The sequence below is a fragment of the Brassica napus genome, assembly GCF_020379485.1.
Source record: "Brassica napus cultivar Da-Ae chromosome C8 unlocalized genomic scaffold, Da-Ae chrC08_Random_1, whole genome shotgun sequence".
Classification (NCBI taxonomy): Eukaryota; Viridiplantae; Streptophyta; class Magnoliopsida; order Brassicales; family Brassicaceae; genus Brassica; species Brassica napus.
The window spans coordinates 4,290-13,721 of record NW_026014354.1 but is presented as its reverse complement, the minus strand read 5'-3'; the positions used below and the strand labels follow the sequence as shown (position 1 = coordinate 13,721).

The following is a 9,432-nucleotide window of genomic DNA, read 5'->3' as shown; positions in this document are numbered from 1 at the left end:
GAGTTGGCCTCACCCATCTCAACGTTGGAGCTTTTCTTTTCACTTGGGGAGGAAGACATTCTTGATAGGTAGTTTTAAGAAAAGAAAATGTGAGAGAAAGAGATGTGTGAAGAATGAGGAGTGGTGAGTTGCTACTTATAAGGATATGAGGGTGATGTGGATTTCCGCAATAAATATTCTTAGCCAAAGATTTCGATTTCTAATTCACATCATTCGCCCGCAAAATCGTCTCCGAGTCTTACGGGCTGGGGGCTAACTGTTGGGGTCAAAAATGGTTATTTCAAAATCAACGGCTATGATTATTTCTTATTCACGGATTTCTCGCAAAACATTCACTGAAAGAAAGAATGGAAGTGAACGAACGAGCGAAATCCCGCACCAAAGCCACTCGCCGGAGAGCTGAACCATCACGCGGGTCAGCTCGCCAGCGAGCTCAACCATCACGTCGGTCAGCTCGCCGGCGAGATGAACCGACGTGTGGTTATACTCGCCTGGCGAGCTCAACCATCGCTCCGGTCAGCTCGCCGGACCGTCGTGTGGTTGCACTCGCCAGGCGAGCTCAACCATCAGCCGTCACGCGAGTCGGCTCGCCCGGCGAGCTCGACCTGATCACGGCCTGTCCGACTTACTTCGACTCCCGTATCTTCCGTATAGCTGTGATATCCGACCTTCGGGACCATATACTTCTCGTTTCGTTTGGATTAAAGTTATTCTCGAAGTTTTATGACTAAAACCGAGAAATCGTATAAACGCCAAAAGGCCTAAGAACGGTCCGCAAGGATCCAAACTGGTCTAGAGGCCCATCCACGCTCTCAGAAGGGATTCAAGCCCATAAAGGTTATGACGGTTTTTCCTAACTCACAGAAATACGATAAATGCTAAGTTTCCAAAGATAATTGTAAAGATTCGAGGATAACTATCAAGATCGACGAAAAATGGAATATTCCCAAAAGAGATAGACTTGGGCCCGAAGGCGAAGGATGGGCCACCGACCTAAAGCGACTATATAAGGAGAGCAGGAGCAGAAGAAAAGGGGATCCAAGAATTTAGACTTAGAGAACTCCCGCTAGCTAAGAGAACTTAGGGCTTAGGTGGTTAGACTAGCACGGCAAGGCTTAGGACGTCTTGGCCGCCTCTTGTCCTGTTGTTCCGATAGTTAGCATATCTCTACTCCTCTCGGAGAAATCTTGTATTCATACTATTCAATAAAATTCCTCTGAGCGATTATCTATCTTTTTATCGTTCTAAAGTAATTACGCAGAGAATTCAGACCTTCAAGGAAAAACGGGTTCACTCGGTTTTCCTCCATTATTATTTATTATAATCGACGGTGTGAATTTTGGTTCCCACAATCCCAAAAACGGTCTGTTGGCGTGAACTTGTTAATGACTGCCACTTCTCTATGCTCGTCTTAGATCTCATAAATCTCATTGAGCTTGTCGAGCGAGAGAGAGCAGAATTTGCCGTCGGCCATGAAAGAGAAGAAACAGTTCTCATACGTTGGCTTGGAGGGATCGTCGTACCCGATGTGAGCCGTAGCGAGCACTTGGCAAACAAGATCCTTGTAGAGTTCATGCGTTCGGTAGCAGAGAGGAGCAATCCTCATGGCGTGGAGTGTTTTGAACACATCAGTGTCGAGACCAAGGGAGACGAGGGTGTCTGCGTGACCGAAACGAGTGGGGAGGATCTCGATGTTGAGGAGTGAGTTGTACCGTTTCGCAGACTCCTTGTCCCATCCCTCGCAGTTGAAGTCGAGGAGCGTCGGGTCGTCGATATTGATTGGCTGACCCTCTTGGTCCTTGCGCGGCCATGGGTATGAAGCCGGAGCATTGTGGTTCGGAGGCGGCACATAGTTCTCGCGGGTGATTTTCGGGGTTTTAACCGACTTTTGCTTGGTCCGTGGAGGCATCTTGTTCGATTGAGAGAGGAGGACCTCAAAGACAGAATTGAACTCGAAAACCCAAAGAGTTAGAACCAAAATCTTGACAATCGATTGATAGGTTTAAGATTTTGACTTTAGGTTTTATCTCTAGGGAGAGGGAGTGTGCGGCGATTTTGAGCTAAGTGGGGGAGTGGAGTGGGTTGCCTTTAATAGGAAAACCCTAACCGCTTCCCCTTCTCTCCTTTTTTATTTTATTTTATATATATATTTTTTTGGGGTCGAAGACTTACCTGAAGGAGCGGCTGTTCTTCAGCGAGAACAGTCTGCAGATTGCTCCTCCTGGAAGCTTCAGTTTTCTTTTTCCTAGAACAAATTTCAAAACAAACTACAGAAAAATTTGGAAAGAAAAACATATTTACACTTACCAGTGGGTTGCCTTCCACCAAGCGTTCGATTTAAGTCATTAGCTTGACTTTGGGTAGCCAATTAGGCTGTGGAGTGATCGCATAGGGGAATTTCTTCACCTTCTGCGATTATTGTTTCAGCAAGGTATGGCTTAAGACGCTGTCCATTAACAACGAACTCTCCCCCATTAGGATCCATCAACACAATTGCTCCGTATGGTCGGACCTCCTTGTTGGTAGACGGGCCTGACCATCTGGACTTCAGCTTCCCAGGGAACAACTTCAGCCTGGAGTTGAAAAGCAGGACCTTATCGTTTGGTTCGAAGCTTCAGCTAATGATCCGCTTGTCATGATATGCCGTGGTCTTTTCCTTGTAGATTTTTGTGCTCTCATAAGCCAGGTGCCTGATCTCTTCGAGCTCGTGAATCTGGATGGACCGCCTCTCCTTGGCTGATTTGATATCAAAGTTGAGCAGTTTGACAGCCCATGCCGCCTTGTACTCAAGCTCCACTGGGAGATGACACACCTTGCCATAGACCAGGTGATATGGAGTGGTCCCGAGTGGCGTCTTGTACGCTGTTCTGTATGCCCATAGTGCATCATCTAATTTGAGAGACCAATCCTTTCGTGTAGTTCCGACTGTTTTCTGTAGGATGCTCTTGATCTCTCTATTAAACACTTCCACTTGGCCACTCGTATGCGGATGATATGCGGTTGCAACCTTATGCTTGACACCGTTCTTCTTCAAGAGGCCTTGGAAAACCTTGTTGATAAAGTGGGTGCCTCCATCGCTTATGACCACTCTAGGTACTCCAAACCATGGAAAGATTATGGTTTTGAACATCTTGGTCACAACACGCGCGTCATTAGTAGGGCTGGCGATTGCTTCTACCCACTTTGAGACATAGTCCACCACGACTAGAATGTACTCGTTCTTGTACGAAGGTGGGAATGGTCCCATGAAATCAATTCCCCAACAGTTGAAAACCTCAATCTCAAGTATGAAATTCTGAGGCATCTTGTTTCTCTTGCTGATGTTCCCCGGTCTTTGGCAGGAATTGCACTTGGAGATGAAAGCTTGAGCATCACGGAACATTGTGGGCCACCAGAAGCCGGCTTGCAAGACCTTGGAGACGGTCTTGAATGCCGCAAAGTGTCCAGCATAAGAAGAACCGTGGCAATGATGCAGGATCTCTGGAATCTGAGCTTCGGGAACACATCGTCGGAAAACTCCATCCTTGCAGTGTCGATAAAGGAACGGTTCATCCCAAAAGTAGAGTTTTGCATCCCTCGGGAATTTTTTCTTCTTATTCCCAGTAAACTCAACTGGTTCCTTCTCTGCAGCTAAGAAATTAGCTATCTCAGCAAACCAAGGTAGGTGGGAATATCTGTTCTTGATAGCAGCAACAAATTGTTCCTGGTCTATGGAGCAATCTACGGGAGAATCCGAGGAACAGTCTGCGGAACAATCAGCAGAACAGTCTGTGGCAAGGGTGTCCAGTCTGTTCTCGACATACAGACCAATTGCGTAGACTTGTTCTTTGGGGGAAACTGTCGTCGAGAGCAGTTTCTTCGTCGATCTTCATTCTTGACAGATGATCTGCGACTCCATTTTCAATCCCCTTCTTATCCTTGATCTCAAGATCGAATTCCTGGAGCAGGAGGATCCATCGGAGCAAGCGCGGTTTGGCGTCTTTCTTGGTCAGCAAGTATCTCAGAGCCACGTGATCCTTGTGCACTATCACTTTAGAACCTACTAGATAGGACCTAAATTTTTCGAAGGCGTAGACAATGGCTAAAATCTCTTTCTCGGTTGTGGCATATCTGCATTGGGCGTCATCCATAGTCATGCTCGCGTAGTAAATCACATGCAGTTTCTTATCTTTCTGCTGTCCCAACACTGCCCCCACTGCGAAATCACTCGCATCTGTCATGATCTCGAAAGGTAAGTCCCAGTCTGGAGGCTGGACAACTGGTGCACTGAACAAGGTTCCTTTTATGGTATGGAATGCATTCAAGCAATCAGTATCAAACTCGAACTTGGTATCCTTGCATAGCAGTCTGTGAGTTGTCTTGCGATCATTGAGAAGTCCTTGATGAACCTCCTGTAAAAACCGGCGTGCCCTAAGAAACTCCTGATTCCCTTGACTGATGTTGGTGGCTACAAGCTCATCATCACCTCAATCTTTTCCTTGTCAACCTCGACCCCCTTCTTAGAGATCTTGTGACCGAGAACAATTCCATCCTTGACCATGAAGTGACACTTCTCCCAGTTTAGCACCAGATCTTTCTCCTCGCATCACTGCAACACCCTGCACAAGTTTTTCAAACAAACAGAAAAGGAGCTTCCATAGACACTAAAGTCATCCATGAAAACTTCCATTATGTCCTCAATCAGATCAGTAAAAATAGACATCATGCAACGTTGAAAGGTCACATGAGCATTGCTCAAGCTGAATGTCATTCTCCTGTAGGCAAACATGCCGTATGGGCATGTGAACGTCGTCTTCTCCTGATCATCTGGGTGGATAGGGATCTGAAAGAAACCTGAATAACAATCTAAAAAGCAATAGTATGGGTGGTTAGCCAACATTTCAAGCATTTGATCAATGAAAGGGAGTGGAAAGTGATCCTTGCGAGTCGCAGCATTCAATTTGCGAAAATCAATGCACATTCAATGTCTAGTTATAGTTCGAGTAGGGATCAATCCATTCTTTTCATTTGTTATGACAGTTATGCCACCTTTCTTAAGAACTACATGAACATGGCTGACCCAATTGCTATCTGAGATGGCGTAGATCACACCAGCCTCTAGAAGTTTCATTATCTCTTTCTTTACAACATCCTTCAGATTCGGATTTAACCTCCTCTGATGTTCTATAGAAGTCATTGATTCATTTTCTAGGTGTATTCTATGCATGCACATATCAGGTGGGATACCATGAATGTCAGCTAGAGAATATCCTAATGCCTTACGATACTTTCTAAGATCACACAAAAGTTTAGCAATTTCCTCATTGTTCAATTCAGAGTTCATAATAACAGGATAGGTGGAATTTGGTCCTAAGAGTGCGTACCTGAGCCCCGTAGGGAGGGATTTAAGCACGATCTTTGGAGCTTTCAATTCGGTCCATGGATCGTCGAGTTGCATGTTCGGCTTTGTAGCGCTTTTCGAAGTGGCTGCTCCCGTTGCACTGCTCTGATTGCTCTCGTCTTTCTCCCCAGACTTAGATAGGTGAAAAGCTTTTCCATGCTTTTGGCAGAGTCAAGCATCTTGTTGTAGCCATCCGCGTCCACGCTCATGACGTTGTGCTCGGTCTCAGATCGGATCAGGGCTAGTTCGAGTGGATCATTGGTCAAGATTTCCTCAATCATTCCTTCTTGAGGGAATAACGCTTGATCTTCATCCTCAACTGTGTAACTCTGCGCGTCCAGCATTGGTTTCTTCAGCAATTTGTTCATCTCGAACTTCATCGCAATGTCACCTAGGTGAAGATCAATCCTTCCTTGTCGAACATCAATGATCGCACCAGCTGTGCACAAGAAAGGATGACCCATGATGAGTGGATCTCTCGGTTCCTCTTCAACCTCCAGTACGACAAAATCTGTTGGAACAAAGGTGTTGCCCACTCGGACATGGAGATCTTCCAGAATACCCACCGGTGACTTGACTGATCTGTCGGCGAACACCAGGGAGATTCTCGTCGGTTTGAAATCTGTGAAGCCCAGTCGTTTTGCCACGGAGTAAGGCATGAGATTGACGCTAGAACCCAGATTGCATAAAGAACAAGCGAATACTGTTTTCCCAATTTGTATCGAGAGAACAAACTTGCTTGGATCATCCAATTTCTTAATCGGCCCGTTCTGAAGTATCGCAGTGCACTCCTTTGAAACCATCAATAGCTCACTGTCCCCGGTAATCTTGTCAGAGATCAAACCTTTCGTCAAACTGCGCCTATAAGGCATCATCTGGATCGCATCCATAAGAGGTAACTTGATAGTTAGATCCTCTAGTATCTTTTTACACTTTGTCTCCTACCGATCCTTGCGAGATGTCTTTGCTGGAACAGGGTATGGAACCTTAGGGGTGTATTCGCGCGAAGGAACAGGCTCAACAGGTGTAGCGACAGGGGTTGGATCAGTCTCAGCAGACTGTTCCGGTTCCTCGTCAGATAAAGGGGGTGCTTCAGATCGTGGTTGCTCACCCTCCTTTAGCTTTCCACCGCTGACAACTTCTTGGGGACTGCGTCCGGTAGTCTTCTTCTGCTCCTTAGTGCTATGGCACTTCATTCCTTAGGGTTCTTATCGGTCTTTCCAGGTTGAGTACCTTGCTGCCTCTTGACTCTCCCGGCTGTCTGCGCGATCTGCACGTCCATCTGACGCATATGGCTGGCTACATTATCGTATTTGGTACTTAAGTCATTAAACATTTGGTTCATCCTAGAGTTGATGTCCGTGGTGATTTGATTTAACGCTTTCCCATGAATTTGTTGACCCTGGAGCAACTGCTGCATGATCGTCGCTAGACCCTTCATCTCGTCTTGCGGAGCAATCGCTGGCGAAGGAGCGGTTTGTTGAGCAGTCTGCTGTTTTTGGTTCTGGAACTGGTTGTGCTGCGCCTTGCTAAGGACATATGTTCTTCCCTGGTACGGTTTCTGATAGCCACTGTTCTGTCCTTGACTGTTCTGCGCGTTGTCAACCGGTTTGTCAGTCTTTGGATACGCAAAGAGGTGAGGAATGTTCCTAACGTTGGGGATCGGGTGGTAGTTCTTGTACTGTCATCCTTGTCCATTGACGTAGCTCACTTCTTGCTGATCATCGATGGTATTGCCCCCTTCAGGTGTGGCGTCTGAAACATTGTTCTCTGATGCAGTTTCTTCCTCCATTATGAACACTTGGCTCTGATTACCCTTCAACAGCTGATCACCCTTGGCCACGAGGTTGTCTATGCTGTTTACGCTTTTGGAGCGGTCATTCTCCTTGTTCTTGTTGAGGGAGCTGGACGCCATATTTTCGATCAGTGCGAATGCGCCTAGTGTTGTTTGGGTTATGAAATCTCCATTGCTCGAGGAATCAAGAGCATTGCGAAACTCATAGCTCACTCCATCATAGAACACTTCTAGTATGTAATCATCCTCAAACCCATGGTGAGGGCATTCCCTTCGGTACTCCTTGTACCGCTCCCAAGCATCATAGAAGGGCTCGTCGGTTTTTTGCTTAAAATTGGAGATTTTATGCCTCAGAGCTGTGGTTTTCGTCTTTGTGTAGAAGTGGCTTTAAAACGCTGGTCTGACTACTTCCCATGTAGTAATTGTACCAGTCGGGAGAGAGGCTAGCCAGCGAGATGCTTTCCCATCCAAAGAGAATGGGAACAACGTGCATTTGACATAGTCTGGTGGCACTCCATTCGCACGAGAGAAGTTGCAAACTCTCTCAAAGTTCTCGATGTGGTCCAAAGGGATTTCAGCCGCGAGACCATTGAACATTTTTTTATGCACCAGGCCGATCAAAGCAGGCTTGATCTCATAATCATGTCGGGTGTAGGTAGGGGGTTGATGGCGGAGCGAGTGGTAGGGAAGTTCCACAGAAGGTTCCGCTCTCCGATGGGAGCGCCTTGTTGCTCAACTTGCTGAGTAGCGAGTTCGGCAGCTGTTTCGCGAGCAGCTTCTTGTGCGTTGATGGTCTGTTGCATCTGCTGCATATGTTGTTGCATGAGTGCCAGTGCAGCAGTGAGATCATTCTGGCCTCCTAGATCATCCATTGTGATTTTAGTAGGCCGGTGTTGTTGACGGTTCTGTCTTTCTAATCTTGCGAGCTCTTAGTTTTAGCTAAATTGAAAACTTATAAGAATAAAGTGTTGACTGGTCCTCTGGATTGAATCCCAAATACTACAATTACCACTGTTAACTTGACAGTAGGAAAGGTTCAGTTTTAGTGTACCAAGTTTTGGCGCTGTTGCGACGGGGACCATATATTTTACCCTTGTTTTTCAGTTCTATATTTAGTCTAAGACATCTAACTTGCTTTTCTTTCTTTGTTTCAGCCAATGATCCAGGTGCATGACCAGTAGACATACTCGGAGCAACGCACAAGGACCATTGTTCACGCTAAGTAACTTGCATTCCCTTTGCTTTAGAATCACCTAGGATTGGTTCGACAATCTTTTATACTACAACATTTGATTAGGAGCCTTGAAAACTCCTAACATCAGTTATCAATCGACAGTCCTTCATCTCCTCGACAGCTTCCTCTTGCGAGGCAAACTGATCACTCTTCAATAAAATGGGCATAACTTCTGCTACATGATGCTGATTGACCTCAAACAGGTGGCACTGGAAAGCTAACTCAAAGCTCTATCTTGTATCAGATGATGGGCTCAATCTAACGGTGGGAAGACCTCCATCCATAGCTAGACATCTGACACGTCCGTGCAGCGCTACACTCAAAAGGCTCCAAAGGACACCAAAATCACCACATTCCTCCAAATCGTCCCTGAACCTGTAAATACTCTATATAGTAGTAAATATATATTAAAACACTTATAGACCATGGCTAAAAGTGGGTAAAATCCATAGTCTATCACGTTGATACCCAATAAGAAACCCTAGATTGGCTTATATTTAATATTGAATTTTAATTATCTGAATCATTTACTCTACTTGCACGTCACCACTTAATTCAAATCCCCACTTTAATGCTTAAGCTAAGTGCAATCCGGTTTTAAATATGGTATGAACTAAGAAATAATTAGCTAATGCAATAAAGTAATGATCTTCCTTTCTCAATATGAAGCAAGAGGACTCATGGGGCTAGGCATTTGATCTTGGGTGATGTAGATCCAATCTAAGGATGGCAAGCTATCAATCAAACACTTTCCTTATGCCTAGACACTAAGCTAAACAAGCTCTATCTCTAGATGAATGTTCTTTTGGTAAAGCAACTCAAGTATCTAATCTCTTAGGTTGAATGTTACTAAAGCAAACATGGAGAACAAGTCCAATAGCAATCTTAACTCCTTTAGCAACCAATCTCTTAGGTAAAGCAAGCTAAAAGCATTGAAGAGTTGGTTCAGGCATTTCATCATACACCTTGTGGGCAGGAAATGCCTAGAGATCTATTTTAGTATGATCAAGACTAAAATAGTTG

The 9,432-nt window shown here is 45.4% G+C and overlaps 2 protein-coding genes and 1 non-coding gene across 3 annotated transcripts; 1 reads left to right on the top strand and 2 right to left on the bottom strand.

Annotated features, from left to right (window-relative positions):
- Positions 1 to 1,411: 1,411 nt before the first annotated feature.
- LOC125595002 lies at positions 1,412 to 6,576 on the bottom strand. The gene is made up of 11 exons (XM_048770989.1): positions 6,326 to 6,576; positions 5,541 to 6,241; positions 5,364 to 5,499; positions 5,060 to 5,270; positions 4,724 to 4,822; positions 4,538 to 4,598; positions 3,839 to 4,447; positions 2,691 to 3,744; positions 2,407 to 2,573; positions 2,173 to 2,267; positions 1,412 to 1,981 (listed from the first exon to the last, which is right to left on the bottom strand). The coding sequence occupies exons 1-11, from the start codon at positions 6,574 to 6,576 to the stop codon at positions 1,412 to 1,414; spliced, it is 3,954 nt and encodes a 1,317-aa protein (XP_048626946.1).
- Positions 6,573 to 7,772, bottom strand: LOC106448387. The gene is made up of 3 exons (XM_013890276.1): positions 7,604 to 7,772; positions 7,092 to 7,531; positions 6,573 to 6,998 (listed from the first exon to the last, which is right to left on the bottom strand). The coding sequence occupies exons 1-3, from the start codon at positions 7,770 to 7,772 to the stop codon at positions 6,573 to 6,575; spliced, it is 1,035 nt and encodes a 344-aa protein (XP_013745730.1).
- Positions 7,426 to 7,532, top strand: LOC125595007. Its single transcript, XR_007330072.1, has one exon. It is a non-coding gene; the product is annotated as a small nucleolar RNA R71 (small nucleolar RNA).
- Positions 7,773 to 9,432: the final 1,660 nt, after the last annotated feature.

Coding starts and splice junctions, on each gene's coding strand:
- LOC125595002 (XM_048770989.1), bottom strand. CDS start 6,576: ATGAAGTGCCATAGCACTAAGGAGCAGAAGAAGACTACCGGACGCAGT. Junction 5,500..5,540: donor GATGCTTGACTCTGCCAAAA/GCATGGAAAAGC, acceptor CTGGGGAGAAAG/ACGAGAGCAATCAGAGCAGT. Junction 2,268..2,406: donor TGAAACAATAATCGCAGAAG/GTGAAGAAATTC, acceptor ATTTTTCTGTAG/TTTGTTTTGAAATTTGTTCT.
- LOC106448387 (XM_013890276.1), bottom strand. CDS start 7,772: ATGTTCAATGGTCTCGCGGCTGAAATCCCTTTGGACCACATCGAGAAC. Junction 7,532..7,603: donor GCTAGCCTCTCTCCCGACTG/GTACAATTACTA, acceptor CGAAAACCACAG/CTCTGAGGCATAAAATCTCC. Junction 6,999..7,091: donor CCATCGATGATCAGCAAGAA/GTGAGCTACGTC, acceptor GCGTATCCAAAG/ACTGACAAACCGGTTGACAA.